Below are 20,237 nucleotides of genomic sequence, written 5' to 3' on the forward strand. Positions count from 1 at the left end.
AACCATTTCGGTGATGCATTTTAGTATTAATTACATTATCTTCCTCCTGCTAATAATATCCATTTAAATAGCTCAGTTTACATACTGTATTTAGTTAACTTCTCAAATTATCATCTGTAGTAGCATAGGAAAATCCCAAAAATGCACTTGTTGCAGTTGGGCTGTTAATAGTGGAGTCAGGAATGCGCCCAATAGAATTAGGGACAGTTTCTTGTGTGAATTCAGGATCAATGTGTCATAAGTCACCAGGGCCAGCCTGAAGTAAGAAGTGAAACAAATCTGTAAAGCAAATCTTACAAATACATATATGCAAATTTTAAGAAGGAATAAGGAATATTTTAAACTGTATTTTCTTGATCCTTGAGTTTGATCCTCATTCCTAGCAATCTTGTGCAGATTAGACATGGCCAAAGTTACTACTGTCTAAATTGCACTATGATTCTTTTTTAAGTGTTATGGATGTTTTATTTTCATTCATTATCAGGATTTTTTCCTAATTGCTCCTCAGAGGGTGGTGGTGAGTTACCTTCTTGAATCACTGCAGTCTTTCTGTTGAAGGTACGTGTACAGTTGTGTTGGGTGGTGAGTTTCAGGATTTCCAACATGTGACAATCAAGACCAGTGAAACATTTCAAAATCAGTATGGTCTGTACCTTGGATGGGAACTATTAGGTGATAATGTTCCCATGCCCCTGCTACCTTGTCTTTAATGGCAGAAGTTACTGGTTTGGGAGTGCTGAAGAGTAACCTGATTCCGTTCCCTGATTTAAACCTGAACCGGATATGTCATGGAAACATGGCTTAATCTTTTTCTCCGGATCTACTTACTAGATACATAAGTAGTTTATGCGTTTATGATTTTCTGCTTCTATCTTGTGCCCAAGATCCAAAAACAGGGCTGTTCTGGTAGACCAATTGTTTTAGGTTCCCTGGCCCTAAAACAATCATTTTATTTTTACTATGAACCCCTATACACCTCCATCCCCCACCAGGAAAGCCTCAAATCTCTCTGTTTCTTTCTGGATACCAGAACCAACTAGTTCTCCTCCACCATCACTCTCCTTTGCCTAGCGGAACTTATTCTCACTCAAAATAATTTCTCCTTTGGGTCCAGTGGTGAACTACATATACCTGTCTGGACATGCCCCCCCCCCCCCCCGCTGACTGCTCCTGTGGCTCCTCCCACTGACCCCTGTATAAAGGCGATTGGGGACACCACCCCGGCCTCAGTCTCCAGGATGCAGTGTGGTTGTCAATTGCTGCTTGTTCTTTCTTCCAGCCAATAAAAGCCTATATCTTGCCTCATGTCTCCAAGAGTTATTGATGGTGCATCAGGTCCTCCCACTTCCTTCAAGCAAAAGGGGTAGCCATGGGCACTCACATGGGTCCCAGCTGTGCCTGCCTGTTTGTCAGCTACATGGAACAGTCTATGTTGCAAGCCTACACTAGTGACTTCCTCAATTTTCCTATACTACATCGACGACTGCATCGGTGCTGCTTCCTGCACCCACGCTGAACTTGTAAATTTCATCCACTTTGCCTCCAGTTTCCACCCAGCCCTCAAATTCAACTGGTCCATTTCCGACACGTCCTTTCCCTTTCTCGATCTCACAGAGACAGCTTAATCACCGATGTCTATTATAAACCAATGGACTCTTACAGCTGTCTGGACTATACTTCGTTCCCTTGCTACTTGTAAAAACCCCATCCCATTTTGTCTCCACCACATCTGCCCTTGGGATGAGGCTTTTCATTCTAGAATGAAGGAGATGTCCTCCCTTTTCAAAGAAAGGGGCTTCCCTTCCTCGACCATCAACGCTGCCAACTGCATCTCTTCCATTTCACATATGTCTGCTCTTACCCCATTCTTCTGCCACGCTACCAGGGATAAGGTTCCTCTGGTCCTCACCTATCACCCCACCAGTCTCTGCGTCCAGCACATAATTCTCCGAAACTTCCGCCACCTCCAACTGGATCCCACCACCGAACACATCCCCCCCTCCCCCACTTGCAGCTTTCCACAGGGATCACTCCCTATGAGACTCCCTTGTCTATTTGTCCCTCCCCACTGATCTCCCTCCTGGCACTTATCCTTGCAAGTGGAACAAGTGCTTCACCTACACCTCCTCCCTCACTACCATTCAGGACCCCAAACAACCCTTCAAGGTGAGGTGACACTTCACCTGTGAGTCTGTTGTGGCCTCTTGTATATCGGTAATTCCCAATGTAGATTGGGAGACCGCTTTGCTGAGCACCTATGCTCCATCCACCAGAACAAGCAGAATCTCCCAATGGCCAACCATTTTAATTCCACTTCCCATTCCCTTTCCGATATGTCCATCCTTGGCCTCCTCCACTGTTGGGATAAGCCACACGTAGGTTGGAGGAACAACACCGTATACAGTATTCCATTTGGGTAGCCTCCATCCTGATGGCATGAATATTGATTTCTCAAACTTCCAGAAATGCTTTCACCCACCCCTCAACATTTCCCATCCCTTTGTCCCTCTCTCATGTTATCTCCTTGCACCTCCCTCTGGTGCTCTTCTTCCCCCATTTTTCTTTCTTCTATGGCCTTTGTCTCTTTCACCAATCAACTTCCTAGCTCTTTGCTTTATCCCTCCATCTCCAAGTTCTCCACTCCCCCCAGCTTTCAAATCTACTCCTCAGTTTTTTTTTTCTCCAGGCCTGCCAAAGGATTTTGGCTTGCTATGTCGACTGTACTTTTTTCCATAGATGCTGCCTGGCCTACTGAGTTCCTCCAGCATTTTGTGTGTGTTGCTCGGATTACCAGCATCTGCAAATTTTCTCTTGTTTACTGACCCATTTTTTCTCCCTGCTTTTGGCCCATTGAACTTATCTTGTAACACTATTCTGTATCTTCTTATCCACTTCCTTAACCTACACCCACCCGTCACCATTTGGACAGCTTCCAATTCCCTAGCCCCTAATGCCTCGTCTTTACTATGTATATCCAGTGTCTTTGTACACCTCCATTCCCCATAAGGAAGGTCTAAGTGCCTCTTCCAGGGCATCTGAAATGTCTTCCTTTTTTTGGAAGTGTGGCTTCCCTTTTGCTGTGATTGATGTAGCCTGATCTTGCATCTCCTCTGTTTCCTGTGCTTCTGCTGTGTTCTCTCTCCTACTAGACAGAACAGAGGTAGTCCCTCTGGTCCTTTCACCCTATGAGTTTCTGCATCCAGCATACCATCCTTCATCATTTGTAATCCCTCTATCAGCTGCATCTTCTCCCCACCCTTCTGCTTTCTACAGGGATTATCCCCACTGTGACCCCCTGGTCTACTTATCCCTCTACACCCATCCCTCCCTTACCACTGGCATATTTCCCTGCGCTCACAGTAGATCACACACTTCTCCTTATACCTGTTCCCATCATCCAAAGATTTAAATAGTCCTTCCAGGTGGGGCAACACCTTATATTCCACCTGCTTATCTCCCTCCAGAAGTTGTCTCCCATTTTCACTCTCCCCTCCCTCTCTCCATCTGTTGTACTTTTTCTTTTTACATTCTCTCTTTGTCATCTCCATCTATCATTCAGCTGCTACAGTCATCCAACAACACCCCACACTCACCTCCCCTACCTGGCACTGTCTGCCTGTGATCTTATACTCCTCTTCAGTCTGCCAATTGCCTTGGAATCCTTTCTAGCCACTTTTCCTCTTTATACTAGCCAACTCCCCTCTCCTGATGCAAGATTTCAACCTGAAACTTTGACTATTTCCTTCCTCCCATCAATACCACTCACCCATTGAATTCGTCAAGCAGAATTTTTGTGGCAACAAATAATTCCCTCCTGTTTCTAAAGGTGCATGCCACAATCTTACCTCAAACAAAATCTTTTGTGATAGATGACCTGACTGAACACTGTCCAAGACAGACTGGAGGCAGGGTGAAACAACTGGAGGTGGAGTGAAGTCAAGATGGTGCTAAGTGGTGACTCCTTTGCTTGTAACTTTGGAAACAGATCTGTTTCTATCTCTATCTCTATTTTCGTTTTCAAGGTTCTTTTGAAGACTCTGACCTGGAGTTACAATTTGACTTTGTTTCCTTGTGGGAATGGGACCTGATCTCAGGACCTCACAACTGGCCACTTTTTGATATCCCAAGGGCACAGCCTGGAGGACAAGTGCGCCCTCGGGGTTCCAGAATCTCATGGCTCTGGGGACTTGCTGATTCTAGGCTGGTGCCCCTGACTGAAGCATCGCGGGAGAACACGGGCGTTGGGAGCAATGGGTTAGCTGCCGGGGGTTGTCCATATGGAGAGCTGTGCTTTTCTGCTGGCAACTGTCTGGGTGCAGAGCTCAGAAAAAGCGACGGAACAGACTTTTAACATTGCAAATCAGCTAGTTGTTTGTTAAGTCTCCCCTCTCACTGTGAAATGGGGACACCTCTTTTTCCTTTACTAAGGAAAGAGAGAGCCTGTGGTAAGTCTAAATACTGGGTGAATGAGTAGTTTTTGAGGTACTGCGGGTCTGTGTCTTTATTGATGCTTTACTGCATGCTTGAGTGCTTGGTGGAGGGTGCTGATGCTTTTTTGTTGGTGGGGGGGTTGTTGCCTTGTTGCTGCTTATGTGTGGGGGATCTGGTGGGCTCTGAGGTTCTAACGTTTTAACTGTTATTCATTACTTGGGGCACTCCTCTGTTTTTTAGAATGTTTGTGAAGAAAAATAATTTCAGGATGTATATTGTATACATTTCTCTGACAGTAAATTGTACCTATTGAAACCTATTGAATAACAACCAGATTTTCAATTTGTTCAATATAGATCAGCACCAACTACCTCTGTATCCAGAGAGAGCAGCCAGAGAAAGTACAAAAGCAGGTATAATAGCAACATTTAAAAGACATTTGGATTAATGCATGGAATGCAAAGTCTTTGAGGGATATGAGCCAAATGTGGGCAAATGGGACAAGCTTAGATGGCATCTTGGTCAGCAGGGATTAATTGGATCATAGGGCATGCTTTGGAGCTATATTACTGTTATGACTCCAATATTAAATGTTCATTGATACCTTGATTCTTGATTACATCAGTTAATTTTTTATAATATGCAGCTAGATTAATTGGAAGATTATTCTATCTATAAACTACACCCAAAAACTAACAGAAACCAAAACACCTACCACATTGGGATTGTATGGTGGGGCAATTCTCTTGTGGTAGAGATCCTCCCAGGAAATTGTTGAAAAGAATGGGTGCTTTTTGACATCAAGCTGTAACAGAAGAATGCACTAATTAATCAAGCTTTAATATCTCATCATGCGTCATGTCGGACCTTAAATTCTGTTTTTATTTTGGATGAAAGACCTTGGATATAGAATTTGTATACTATTCAACACATTATTTGTGCTCAATGTAAAAAGCAGTATGTGTTAGCATAACTAAGCTTCTGTTAACCATCTTCACTGAACTTTATCTTCACAATGAAGACAGCTGTCAGGATTTACAGAGGGATCTTGATCAGCTGATTAAGTGTGCTGAGAAATAGCAAAAGGACCTTAATTCAAGTGAGCAAAGTTTTGCATTTTTGGATGATAAATGAGGGTAGGGCTTTCCTAGTGAAAGGTAAGGACGACCCTGAGGAGTGTTATAGAACAGAGGAACCTAGGACTACAATACAAGGCTCCCTGAAAGTGACATTACAGATAGTTAGGGTGGCAAAGAAGGCTTTCAATATATCAGTCAGGATACTGAGTTTAGAAGGTGAGATTTTATGTTGCAGTTGTATAAGCTATTGGTGAAGCTACATTTGGAATATTATGTTCAGTTATGGTCATAGGATTTATGAGGATGTTGCTCGGACTCAGCAGACTGAGTTATGGAGAGAAATTGAGTAGATTGGGACATTTCTCACTACAGTGTAGGTGAATGAGGGGTGATCTTATAGACAATAGGTGCAGAAGTAGACCATTCGGCCCTTCGAGCCTGCACCGCCATTCTGAGATCATGGCTGATCATCTACTATCAATACCCGGTTCCCGCCTTGTCCCCATATCCCTTGATTACCCTATCCATAAGATACCTATCTAGCTCCTTCTTGAAAGCATCCAGAGAATTGGCCTCCACTACCTTCCGAGGCAGTGCATTCCAGACCTCCACAACTCTCTGGGAGAAGAAGTTTTTCCTTAACTCTGTCCTAAATGACCTACCACTTATTCTCAAACCATGCCCTCTGGTACTGGACTCTCCCAGCATCTGGAACATATTTCCTGCCTCTATCTTGTCCAATCCCTTAATAATCTTATATGTTGCAATCAGATCCCCTCTCAATCTCCTTAATTCCAGTGTGTACAAGCCCAGTCCGGACATCCCAGGAATTAACCTCGTGAATCTACGCTGCACTTCATCTACAGCCAGGATGTCCTTCCTTAACCCTGGAGACCAAAACTGTACACAATACTCCATGTGTGGTCTCACCAGGGCCCTGTACAAATGCAAAAGGAATTCCTTGCTCTTGTACTCAATTCCTTTTGTAATAAAGGCCAACATTCCATTAGCCTTCTTCACTGCCTGCTGCACTTGCTCATTCACCTTCAGTGACTGATGAACAAGGACTCCTAGATCTCTTTGCATTTCTCCCTTACCTAACTCTACACCATTCAGATAATAATCTGCCTTCCTGTTCTTACTCCCAAAGTGGATAACCTCACACTTATTCACATTAAATGTCATCTGTCAAGTATCTGCCCACTCACTCAGCCTATCCAAGTCACCCTGTATTCTCCTGACATTCTCATCACATGCCACACTGCCACCCAGCTTAGTATCATCAGCAAACTTGCTGATGGTATTCTCAATGCCTTCATCTAAATCGTTGATGTAAATCGTAAACAGCTGTGATCCCAATACCTAGCCCTGTGGCACCCCACTAGTCACCACCTGCCATTCCGTGAAAAACCCATTCACCATTACCCTTTGCTTTCTATCTGCCAACCAGTTTTCTATCCATGTCAATATCTTCCCCCCAATGCCATGAGCTCTGATTTTACCCACCAATCTCCTATGTGGGACCTTATCAAATGCTTTCTGAAAATCGAGGTACACTACATCCACTGGGTCTCCCTTGTCCAACTTCCTGGTTACATCCTCGAAAAACTCCAATAGATTAGTCAAGCATGATTTGCCCTTGGTAAATCCATGCTGGCTTGGCCCAATCCTAACACTGCTATCTAGATATGCCACTATTTCATCTTTAATAATGGACTCTAGCATCTTCCTCACTACTGATGTTAGGCTGACAGGATGATAGTTTTCTGTTTTCTCCCTCCCTCCTTTCTTAAAAAGTGGGATAACATTAGCCATTCTCCAACCCTCAGGAACTGATCCTGAATCTAAGGAACATTGGAAAATGATTACCAATGCATCCGCAATTTCCAGGGCCACCTCCTTTAGTACCCTAGGATGCAAACCATCTGGACCTGGGGATTTGTTAGCCTTCAGTCCCATCAGTCTACTTATCACCGTTTCCTTCCTAATGTCAATCTGTTTCATTTCCTCTGTTACCCTATGTCCTTGGCCCATCCATACATCTGGGAGATTGCTTGTGCCTTCCCTAGTGAAGACAGATCTAAAGTACTTATTAAATTCTTCTGCCATTTCTCTGTTTCCCATAACAATTTCACCCAATTCATTCTTCAAGGGCCCAACATTGTTCTTAACTATCTTCTTTCTCTTCACATACTTAAAAAAGCTTTTGCTATCCTCCTTTATATTCCTGGCTAGCTTGCGTTCATACCTCATTTTTTCTTCCCGTATTGCCTTTTTAGTTAAGTTCTGTTGTTCCTTAAAAATTTCCCAATCATCTGTCCTCCCACTCACCTTAGCTCTGTCATACTTCCTTTTTTTTAATGCTGTGCAATCTCTGACTTCCTTTGTCAACCACTGTAGCCCCTTTCCCCCCTTTGAATCCTTCCTTTTCTGGGGGATGAACTGATTTTGCACCTTGTGCATTATTCCCAAGAATATCTGCCATTGCTGTTCCACTGTCTTTTCTGCTAGGATATCCATCCAGCTAACTTTGGCCAGCTCCTCCCTCATGGCTCCATAGTCTCCATTGTTCAACTGCAACACTGACACCTCCGATCTGCCCTTATCCTTCTCAAATTGCAGATAAAACTTATCATGTTATGGTCACTACCTCCTAATGGCTCCTTTACTTCAAGATTGCTTATCAAATCCTGTTCATGACACAAGACTAAATCCAGAATAGCCTTGTCCCTGGTTGGCTCTCGTACAAGCTGTTCCAAGAATGCATCCCGGAGGCACTCTACAAACTCCCTATCCTGGGGTCCAGCACCAACCTGATTCTCCCAGTTCACCTGCATGTTGAAATCCCCCATAACTACTGTGACATTACCTTTGCCACATGCCAATGTTAACTCCCTATTCAACTTGCACCCAATAACCATGCTACTGTTTGGTGGCCTGTAGACAACACCCATTAGGGTCTTTTTGCCCTTACTGTTCCTCAGTTCTATCCACACAGACTCTACTTCTCCTGATCCTATGTCCCCCCCTTGCAAAGGACTGAATCTCATTCCTCACCAACAGGGCCACCCCACCCCCTCTGCCCACATTTCTGTCCCTAAGTTAGCACGTATACCCTTGTACATTCATTTTCCAGGTCTGATCTCCCTGCAGCCATGTCTCCGTTATCCCAACAACATCACAATTACCCATTCGCACCTGAGCTTCAAGCTCATCCGCCTTATTTCTGACACTTTGTGCATTCAGATATAGAATTTTTAGCCCATTTCTCTTCTCTCTGTTTAAATCGCTGCCTATTGTGCTTAACCCAGCTCCCCAAACTCCCATCGCGCTATACGCCCCTTGAATTTTGTTGCCCTTCCTAAATTTACTTATTCTTTCTGCACTTTTAACTCCATGTTCTGTCAGACCATCCCTCTGTACATGTGTCTTCCTTATCACTTGTTCCGCCTCATCTTTCTCTACTACACACTTAATATTCCAGAACCGTGTAGTCCCCACCTGTCCTTTATTCTTCATTTCGCTATCCTCTCTCACATTCTGGATCTCTGCCCCCTGCAAATTTAGTTTAAAACCCCCCCCCGAGAAGCACTAGCAAACTTTCCTGCAAGAATGTTAGTACTGCTCCAGTTCAGGAGTAAACCGTCCTGTCAGAACAGATCCCACCTTCCCTGGAACAAAGCCCAATTATCTAAAAACCTGAAGCCCTCACTCCTGCAACATCCTCTCAGCCACGTATTAATCTGTATAATCCTTCTGTTCCTTGCCCCACTCGCACGTGGCACAGGTAGCAATCCTGAGATTGTTACCCTGGAGGTCCTGCCCTTCAGCTTTGCACCTAACTCCCTGAACTCACTACGCAGGACCCCCTCACTCATCCTACCCACGTCGTTGGTCCCTACATGGACCACAACATCTGGGTTCTTGCCCTCCCTCTCAAGAATAACCTGCACCCGATCTGAGATGTCCCGGACCCCAGCACCAGGGAGGCAACATACCATCCGAGACTCCCGATCTTCCCCACAAAATCTCCTATCTGCTCTTATATTATAGATGTGTATAATCTCCTATTACAGAGGTGTATAACATTATGAGGAGCATAGACAGGGTGAAAATGCACTGTCATTTGCACCCGGAGAACGGGCAGAGGTGCTGAAGGAAGTGGTTGAGGCAGGTATCTTAACAACTTTGAAAAGGTATTTGGGCAGGAAAATGGACAGGAGAAGTTTAGAAAGATATGAACCATACATTGACAAATGAGACTAACTTAAATGGTAATCTTGGTTGGCAAGGACCAGATGGATCTAAGTGTCTGTTTCCATGCTGTATGACTCTGACTTTAAACTTCTAATAAATTTAAAGTTAAAATATCCTTTCAAGTGTTTTGGTTTTAGTAATGCTGTATAGTGGCTTTAAGCAAAGGCTGTATAAACTCTTTGAAACAGTACTTCAACATACTTTGATATATATTACATTTTTGAATGTTACCTTTTATCATTTCACATTCTTTTCAATAAAGATTCAGTGTATTTCTCAAATAAAAGTATACAAACTAGACTTGTTGGGTCAAATGGCATTCTTCTGTTCTGTATGCATTCTATGACTTTAACTATTTTCAAAGATTGAAATATTTGTAGTATTGTTGCAATTTTAATCTTCAATTCATCTGGAAAAACTATTCATTGTATTTCTTTTCTAAGTGTCTAAAACTTACATCAAAAAAACAGTACATTAGTCAAGCATGATTCCCCAATATCTAAAACTACATTGCTTGAAACAGATTAGTTAGATTTTTTTTGTTATTAAGGAAATCAAGGAATAGGGGGTCAAGAATGGTGGAGAAAAGGTAAAAGATTACCTATGATCTTACTGAATGATGGAACCAACAAGAGCAGCTGAATGGTACTTTCCTGTTTCTTAAATCATAATGTTGACTTTAAAATAAAGATACTCAATTATTCCTCATTCACTATTACATTTCTAAAGTTGAATATCCTTTTAAAAACAGCAAGACTAAAACTGGCCAAGTATTCCAAATGTAGTTTCAGCCTCCAGGCATATGTTATGCTGTTATTCTATGTATACTGCATCCATCTGTTCATGAAACATTTTTTTCCATCAGCTTTGGAACATTGTGCTGATGATCCACCTACACCTATTAAAATTCCAAGACTGTTGTCATGCTCTGATAACAATATATTCCAATTTAGTTCACAACTTGCATCAATCTTCTCTCTGTCAGATCTCAGTTACATTCCCTTTGTTAAACATTATCCCCATCTTCCCTGTGTTCTAGCTAACCTAAATTGCAATGTATTGATAATCATTATTTGCCTCTGTTTGTTATTTGATATTTTCTAAACATTTTGGACTATTCTGTACTTCTCAATCATTTATAAAATGAGCTGTATACAAAAATGTCTCAAACACTTAACTTTGCAATGATTATACAAGTAATTGGCTATCAGCCATATTTATGTCACACAGTAATGTTCATGTTCATACATTTACTATTATACACTGTACACCATTTAAAAATATTCTAGTATTCAAAGGCTTTGAATTTATTGAGTAGCCAAGTATGTGAGAGAATGTCAAATGATAGCTGGAAGTCTGGAAGATGATATTCATTAGCTTTTTTCTTAACTATTATGTTGGCATTCATTAAAAGAAAACAAGAAATTAGTCTCGCATGTCTAAAACCACATTGCATCAATCTGATTGGCTCCCTTACTGGCAATGCATGGTATTGTTGTATTCATTTACACCCAGCGTTCAGTCACATACAAAAGGTACACTCACAAAGTCTGCTTGAGCTCCTAATCTTCTCCTTTGATCTTTTTGTAGAAGTCCTGTCAAAATATCACGGGCAGCTGTTGATATGCTCATTGGCAAGTGGAGTGGCTTGTGAAGAATATTGTCATACATCTCAGCTATATCCTGGCTGTAGAAAGGTGGCTATCAACAAAAATGAAAAACAATACACCTTCTCGATCAAACCCATGAATGTATATATATATATATTTGTCTCAAGAGCAATTTGTACAGAGAAAGAAATAAATAGAAGCCCACTGTTTAATCATTTTTTCCAGATTTGTCATGAAGTGCATACAATTTTAAATTACCAGGACATGAGGATTTATAGCAATTTTCATCATTGTTGCCTCTGTTATAGTAACGAAAAGAGCAGTCAGATGCTTTCAGTTTATTTCCACATTATTTAAAAATACTACAGATTTGCAACTTTAGTAAGGTTTGGCTTACTAAAGCTATATTTAAGGCAGTTGGTAAGTGAAAGAAAGGTGGAATGTGGAAATTATTTTTATAAGTAAGCATTGCTTCATATGATAATAGATATCGATTCAATTGTTCCCCTTCCAAATAAAATTGTATGAGTACTTTTTTTTAACTTTATCTTTTTCCAGTTATCACCCACCAGGTTCTGATCCTGAAGTCCCCACTAGCCCCCCTCAAGTGTGACTCCATAAGCCAATCATCGCCTACCACACCTGGTCTACTTATCACTCTGCCCCACCCTCTGCTTCCCACCTCTTTATGCTTGCTACCTTCAGCCTACACTCCCATTCCTCGTATAGGTCTCAGTAAAATGTTGATCGTATCTTTGCTTCCACGGATGCTGCTTGACCCACTGAGTTCATTCTGGATTTGGATTTAGATTCTGGTTCATAGATTAGAGTTCATTCCTTACCAATCCAAGCAACATTTCATAGAGTACCGCCCCAAAGCACCACCAGTCAACACTACGATCATACGGATGTTTTCTTAATACTTCTGGAGCAAGGTACTGTTAAAGCAAAATGCATTTAGAATGGAAACTTGTAAAGTTTTCTCTGAAAATTTCACTTTCTTCAAGCATGAAATGAAGCCAATAACAATTTAATAGGATATTAAATCTGAACAAGATCAAAGGAAGCGAACAACTAAATATAAGATTGAAAGATACAAAGGACATTTGTTGTCAAAGTATGTATGCAGTATACAACTCTGAGATTCATCTTTCCACAGCTATGATACAAAGAGACATCAAAGAAAACATCAAACCTCCAACTTGCAAAAAAAAGTGAAAAACACAGAATATAAAACATCAAACCACAGTAACTGAAATAGTCTAGGAATGTTCAGTTTAGTTCAGTTCAATTTAGTGCTGAGTCGATCAACAATCTAAAGTTGACCATCCCTTGTGAAAATTCCTGATATCCTTGTGCACTCAGTGAGAAAATGGAATTTATAATCCTATCAGGCATTTGTAACATTCAAACGCTATCCTATTTTCACCTGAATAATACAAAGGAGGAATGAAAAACAATGCACTTGATAAGATTCAACTATTGTTTTAAGGGACAGGCTTGGAAAGGCCAGATGTCAAATTAGAGATTAAATAATCTTAAAAGAAGAAACGAAAAATATCTGCTTTATGTTTCTTTAAAAAATACTCTTTACACACTGAACTTTCATTCGTTATATAAAGAAAACACTCTCATATTTTTTCTTCAAAGAGTTGTGTCTCTATTGAATGCCTTTATGCTCAACTTTCCCATGCCAATTTCCTGTGTTTGGTCCATAACCCTCCAAGCCCTTTCCCTCTATGTACCTAGCCGAATGCCTCTTAAGTATTGTAACTGTATCTGCATCAATCATTTCCTTTGGCAGTTCATTCCAACTACTCAATCTCTTCTGTATGAAAAAGTTAGGTCCCTTTTAAATGTGTTACCACTTATCTTGTATTTATACCATCTACTTTTAGAGTCCCAACTTTGGGGAAAAGACTGACTTTATCCATATCCCTCATGATTTTATAAACTCCTAAGTAAGAGGTCACTCCACATTCCACTATGCTCGAAGGAATAAAGATCAAGTGTGATCAACCTCAACTTCACCATGGATGTCCCAAGCCTGGCTGGGAAAGGAGGGTTGGTCATGGGGCTAGCAACCCCATCCTGTTAAAAGTCAGTGCTATAGAAACACCAACAGAAGCTGCAATGACCTCATTCCCAAAAAAGTATCGATCTAAGAAAATGGGCTACACTTGAAAGACTGCCCCAGGATAGATGACTCTGGCAAGTGCTGTCGGAGGTCCATGTCCTAGTAGGGATGTAAGTTAACCAACCTCTCCCTATAATTTTAGACCCTCTAGTCCAGGCAGCATCCTCGTGAATCTACTTTACACTCTCTCCAGCTTGATGATATCTTTCCTATAACAGGGTAACCATATGCTTACCTCAGGAGTCCCACAAAAAGTAGAAGTTGTTCCTGATGGCTCTATTACCTCTTTACAAAGTCCAAAGTCTGTTAGTACAATATGACCCTGAAATACGAAGAAGATCTGGATGCTGAAACTATTCTTTAAATTTGAAAGCATTGGGATATTTGTTAATAATACCTGAGAATCAAGGAGGATGTTTTCAGGCTTTAAATCCCTGGAATATAAAGTAAGATTGGAAACTCAGCTGCAGAACTTTTGAATTTTGGCAAAAAAAAGAACTAACATTTTTGCAACAAAACTCACCTATACACAATGTTGAGTGAGTGCAAGTACCCTATTGCACTGGCAACCTCAGAGGCATAAAATCTTGCTCTAGCCTCAGGGAAAGTGTGTTCTCGTTGTAAATGGAAGAAGAGCTGCAAATAAAAGTCACTAGTGAATGGGTGTAAAGTACTAAATCTTGATTCTGGGAGAGAATCAGAATCAGGTTTAATAGCACCAGCACACTTTGTGAAATTTGTTGTCTTTGCGGCAGCAGTACAATGCAATACATAATAGCAGATAAAAGCTGTGAATTGCAGTATGTATAAATATAAGGGGTTGGTGTAGGGGGTGCATAAGAATTTTGTATAATTGGCTCTCTTCCAGGGAAGATGGGACCTGTTTAAAAAGGGATGGGTTGTACCTGAACTGGAGGGGGACTGATATCCTAGTGGGAAGGTTTGTTAATGCTGCATGGTGGGGTTTAAAATAAAATTACAGGGGGATGGGAACTAGAGTGCCAGAACAGTTAGTGGAGAGATCATGAAGGCAGATGTTGGTAAGACCTCAGACAAACTTGGGAATCAAAAGGTTGAGCATGGTGCAAATAGTGTTGTGAGCTGCATGTATTTCAATGCAAGAAGTATTGTAGGAAAGGCGGATGATAGAGCTGAAGATGAGGTAACTAGTTTATAAACACAGGCAATGTGCAGTAAGGAGAGATTGTTGTTAAAGCAACAGTGCAATCAACAGGATGAGTTGCAATGTAAAAGGCAGACAAAATCGAAAAGAGTGAATACAGGACCGAAGGTGTTGTATTTGAATGCGCGCAGTATACGGAATAAGGCAGATGAACTTGCAGCACAGTCGCAGATTGGCTGAAAGAAGATTATAGCTGGGAGCTTAATGTCCAAGGATACACAATGTATTGAAAGGATAGGTAAGAAGGCATTGCTCGATCAGGAAAAATGAAATCAAATTATTAGGAAGTGATTACATAGGGTCGGAAGGTGTTGAATCATTGTCAATAGAGATAATGAACTGCAAGGGTAAAAATACCCTGTTGGGAGTTCTATATAGACTCCCAAACAGTAGCTAGGGTGTTGTCCACAAATTACAACTGGAGATAGAAAATGCATGCCAAAAAGTCATGGGGGATTCAATATGTAGGTAGATTGGGAAAATCAGGTTGCTGCTGGATTCCAGGAGAGGGAATTTCTAGAGTGCCTACGAGATGGTTTTTTTAGAGCAACTTGTGGTTGAACCCACTAGGTGATCAGCTATTCTGGACTGGGTGTTGTGCATTGGTTAGAGAGCTTAAGGTAAAAGAACCCATAGGGGTAAGTGATCATAATATGATCAAATTCACCTTGAAATTTGAGAAGGAGAAGCTAATGCCTGATGTATCTGCATTACAGTGGAGTAAAAGGGACTACAGAGGAGTTTGCCGGAATTGATTGGAAAAGAACACTGGCAGGGATGATGGCAGAGCAGCAATGGCTGGAATTTCTGGAAGCAATTTGGAAGGCACAAGGTATATGCAACACAAATAGGAAGAAGTTTTCCAAATGAAAGATGACATAACTGTGGCTAACAAGATAAGTTAAAGCCAACATAAAAGCCAAAGAGAGGGCATATAATAGAGCAAAAATTAGTGGGATGTTAAAGGATTAGGAAGCTTTTAAAAACCAATAGAATTGACCGGGATTTGGAGAGGGGGTGTTGAGCATAAAGTTTCTCTTTATGCTGATGACTTATTACTTTTCCTTTCAAATCTGTCTACATCCCTACCTCCAATGTTTTCACTTCTTGACCAGTTTAGCCAGTTTTCTGGCTATAAACTTAATTTACATAAGAGCGAACTTTTCCCAATTAATAAAGAAGCACAAGAATTAACATTTCGTGATCTTCCTTTTAAAGTAGTCCGTAATCAATTTACCTATCTTGGGATTACAGTCACAAGGAAGTTTAAAGATCTCTTTCGTGAAAATTTTACCAATCTTGCATATAATATAAAACAGAGTCTGGTAAAATGGTCACCTCTATCTATGTCTTTGGTAGGATGTATTAATGTTGTTAAAATGTATGTTCTCCCTAAACTTTTATACTTATTTCAATCAATCCCAATTTTTATTCCTAAATTTTTTTTTGATTCCTTAGACTCTATTATTTTGTCATATTTGTGGAAGAATAAGCGCTCTAGAATTAATAAAGTCTATCTCCAAAAACCTAAAAAAGATTGTGGCATGGCTTTACCTAACTTTTGTTTATATTACTGGGCAGCCAATGTACGTTGTGCTACCTTTTGGTCTTTTGGCCAGCCCGAGTGCCCTAATTGGGTGGCAATGGAGTTGAGCTCCACTAAAGAACTATCTATCTCTGCACGTCTTGGCTATGTACTCCCTAGTAGTTTGTCCAGATTAATAGTTAATCCTCTTGTTAGACACACTTTGCATATTTGGGCTCAGTTTAGGAAATTTTATGGTTTCCATAGTTTTTCAGTTTCCAGCCCTGTCGTACATAATCACCTTTTTCTACCCACTATGTATGACTCAGCATTCCATGATTGGTATAGGAAGGGCATTAGACATTTTGAAGATCTTTTTATTGATAATCGCTTCGCTTCTTTCCAACAGCTCTCCGCTGTTCAATCTGCCCAATGCTCATTTTTTTAGATATCTCCAAATTAGACACTTTATTGTTCCTTTAATTCCTAACTTCCCTGAAATGCCTGAGAAAAATGTTATGGACTTTTTTCTTTCCATTAATCCACTAGGTAAAGGTTTAATATCATGTATTCAAGATAAATTAGCAGCCTTACGATGTGCCCCTGTGGATAAAATTAAAATGGTATGGGAGCAGGATTTAAATACCTCCTTATCTGATGAGACTTGGGACTTGATTCTCAAATCGGTTAATACAACCTCTCTTTGTGCTCGCCATTGCCTTTTACAGTTTAAGATTGTTCATGGAGCCCATATGTCTAAATCTAAACTATCTCGATTTTACCCTAACATCAGTCCGCTTTGTGATAAATGCAAAAAGGGTGAGGCCTCTCTCATTCATATGTACTGGTTTTGTCCTAGCTTGGAGAAATTTTGGAAAGATGTCTTTATAACATTATCGTATATTCTGAATCACCACCTAGAACCAAACCCTTTAATTGCTCTGTTCGGTTTCTGGGGTGAGACAGATTTACGTCTGAGTTTGTCTAAGTGTCGAATATTATCATTTGCCTCTCTCCTGGCTAGACGTTTAATCCTTCTTAGATGGAGAGATGTTGCCCCGCCCATGCATGCTCAGTGGCTTAAAGATATTATGGCCTGCTTGGACCTCGAAAAAATTCATTATTCAAATCTTAATTCGAACTTAAAGTTCCATAAGGTCTGGGGACCTTTTGTTGAGTACTTTCATAACCTTCCTCCTAAATAAGATTTTTTTTTTCGGTCCCTTGCTTTCAGCTCCTTTTTCTTTTGGTAGTAGGCATTAATATCTTCTGTTGCTAAGTGTATTCACAGTTTGGGGGTTTGATTGTCCTGATTTATATTCTCTATATTGTGTTGTGGGTGGTCTGGAGTTTCCTTTTTTTGTTTTGTGTTGTGGGGCTTGGGGAGGACATTAATTTTACTTGTCTTCAATTTGGGTGCTTTTTCAATTATCTTTCTCTGTATCAGATTGTTATTGTATGCTTATTTTTGCACTGTATCAATGTCCTTCCTTTTGATCTGGGTTATTTTTAATCTGTAGTTAAGTAGAAAATGTATAAAAAAAAACAATTAGAAGGCTACTAAAAAAGTCATTAAAAAGGTAAAGATGTAATACAAAAGTAAGCTAGCCAATAATATTAAAGAGGATATCAAAATTTTTTTCAGATTCATAAAGTGTAAAAGGGAGAGTAGAGTAGATATCGGACCACTGGAAAATGTTGTTGGATAGTAATGGGGAGAAGGAAATGGCGGACGAACTGAAAAGTATTTTGCATCAGTCTTCACTATGGAAGACACCAGCTTTATGGTGGAAGTTCCAGGTGTCAGGGGTCATGAAGTGTGTGAAGTTACCATTACTAGAGAGAAAATTCTTGGGAAACTGAAAGGTCTGAAGGTAGATAAGTCACCTGGACCAGATGGCTTCTAAAAGAGGTAGCTGAAGAGATTGTGGAGGCATTAGTAATGATCTTTCAAGAATCACTCAATCCCAGAATGGTTCTGGAAGACTGGAAAATAGCAAATGTTACTCAACTGTTCAAGAAGAGAGAGAGGCAGAAGAAAGGAAACTACAGGCCAGTTAGTTTGATCTCAGTGGCTGGGAAGGTGTTGGAGTCGATTATCAAGGATGAGGTCTCAGAGTACTTGGAGGCACATTATAAAATAGGCCATAATCAACATGGTTTCATCAAGGGGAAGTCTTTACTGACAAATCTGTTGGAATTCTCTGAAGAATCTACAAGAAGGATAGACAAAGGAGAATCAGTTGACGTGTACTTGGATTTTCAAGAAGGCATTTGACAAGGTGGCACACATGAGGCTGCTTAACAAGTTACAAGCCAATGGTATTACAGGAAAGATTCAAGTATGGATGAAACAATGGTGATTGGCAGGAAGTAAAGAGCTGAAATTACATGGAGCCTTTTCTGACTGGCTGCTAGTGACTAGTGCTGTTCCACAGGGATCTGTGTTGGAACCAATTCTTTTTACGTTATTTATCAATAATTTGGATGATGGACTTGATGGTTTTGTGCAAAATTTCCTGATGATATGGTGGAAAGGTACATAATTTTGAGGATGTAGACAGATTAGGAGAAAATTGGCAGACATGTCAGATGGAATACAGTGTCAGAAAGTGTATGGTCATGCACTTTGGTAGAAGAAAGAAAGGGATGACTATTTTCTAAATGGAGAGAAATACAAAAAACTGAGGCACAAAGGGTCTCAAGAGTCCTTGTGCAGAATTTCTTAAAGGCTAATGTGCAGGCTGAGTCTGGTGAGAAAGGCAATTGCAATGATAGCTTTCATTTCAAGAGGACTAGAATAGAACAGCAAGGATGTAATGTTGAGAATTTATAAATCATTGGTGAGGCCTCACTTCGAGTATTGGGAGCAGTCTTGGGCCCCTTGTCTTAGAAAGGATGTGCCGACATTGGAGAGGGTTCAAAGGAAGTTCACGAAAATTATTTCAGGATTGAATGGCTTGTCATATGAAGAGCGTTTGTTGGCTCTGGGCCTGTATTCACTTGAATTCAGAAGAATGAGGGGTAACCTCACTGAAATCTTTTGAATGATGAAAGGCCTTGTTAGAGTGGATGTGGAGAGGATGTTTTCTATGGTGGGAGAGTTTAAGATCAGAGGAGACAACCTCAGAACAGAGAGGCGACCTTTTAGAATGGAGATGAGGAGGAATTTCTTGAGACAGAGAGTGGTGAATCTGTGGAGACCAAATCTTTATGTATATTTAAGGCAGAGGTTGATAGATTCTTGATTGGTCAGAGCATGAAGGGACGTAGGGAGAAGGCGAGAGGGAGATTGGGGCTGAGAGGAAAATTAGATCAGCCATGATGAAATGGCAAAGCAAACTCATTGGGCCAAATGGCTGATTTCTGCTCCTCTATCTTATGTATTATCATCTTATATATGAAATAGTTAAGTTAAATAAGTAGTACAAAAATAGAAATATAAAAGTAGTGAGTGTCCATTCAGAAATCAGATGGCAGAGGGGAAGATGGTGTTCCTGAATCATTGAGTGTGTGCCTTCAGGCGTTTGTACCTCCTGACAGATGGTAGCAATGAGAATAAGGCATGACCTCGGTGATGGGAATCTTTAATGATGGATGCCACCCTTTTGAGGCATCACTGCTTGAAGATGTCCTGGATACTATAGAGTCAGCTGGAATAAATTTACACTAATGGCTTCTGAATTTTCAAGGACTTTCTGATTAGTAGGTATGGTATATAACTTATATCTTAAGTAGGAGAGTTTATTTTTAACATGGTCTTCTTCCAAGAATATCCTGTACCTCAATTACCCAGGTGTATCTTGTACTTGAAAAACATAGCATTGTTCTGTCCTGCTGACTATGTACAGTATTTCTCTTTCCTTGATCCCATTCAAAGGACACTGATATATTGCAAATTCAATTCTCATTGAAGCTGTATTTTCAATGTTCTTCTCTGAACATCCACATGAACATAGCTACTACTCCCACTTCTATTCTGTTTTATGGTATCAACCCTATTACCACATATCTG

General features: G+C 40.6%; 1 protein-coding gene across 1 annotated transcript in view; it reads right to left on the minus strand.

The window, feature by feature from the left end:
- sgk2a (serum/glucocorticoid regulated kinase 2a) overlaps positions 1-20,237 on the minus strand; it is a 35,176-nt gene continuing 14,939 nt past the window's right edge. Inside the window, exons 6-12 of the mRNA XM_059980790.1 lie at positions 14,038-14,150; positions 13,912-13,948; positions 13,750-13,836; positions 12,220-12,315; positions 11,313-11,468; positions 5,147-5,236; positions 1-256 (exon numbers count right to left, since the gene is read on the minus strand). Of these exons, the coding sequence (XP_059836773.1) occupies positions 236-256; positions 5,147-5,236; positions 11,313-11,468; positions 12,220-12,315; positions 13,750-13,836; positions 13,912-13,948; positions 14,038-14,150 (600 nt within the window). The 3' untranslated portion in view covers positions 1-235. The remainder of the gene's footprint in view (positions 257-5,146; positions 5,237-11,312; positions 11,469-12,219; positions 12,316-13,749; positions 13,837-13,911; positions 13,949-14,037; positions 14,151-20,237) is intronic.

The sequence above is a fragment of the Hypanus sabinus genome, chromosome 9, assembly GCF_030144855.1.
Source record: "Hypanus sabinus isolate sHypSab1 chromosome 9, sHypSab1.hap1, whole genome shotgun sequence".
Lineage (NCBI taxonomy): Eukaryota > Metazoa > Chordata > Chondrichthyes > Myliobatiformes > Dasyatidae > Hypanus > Hypanus sabinus.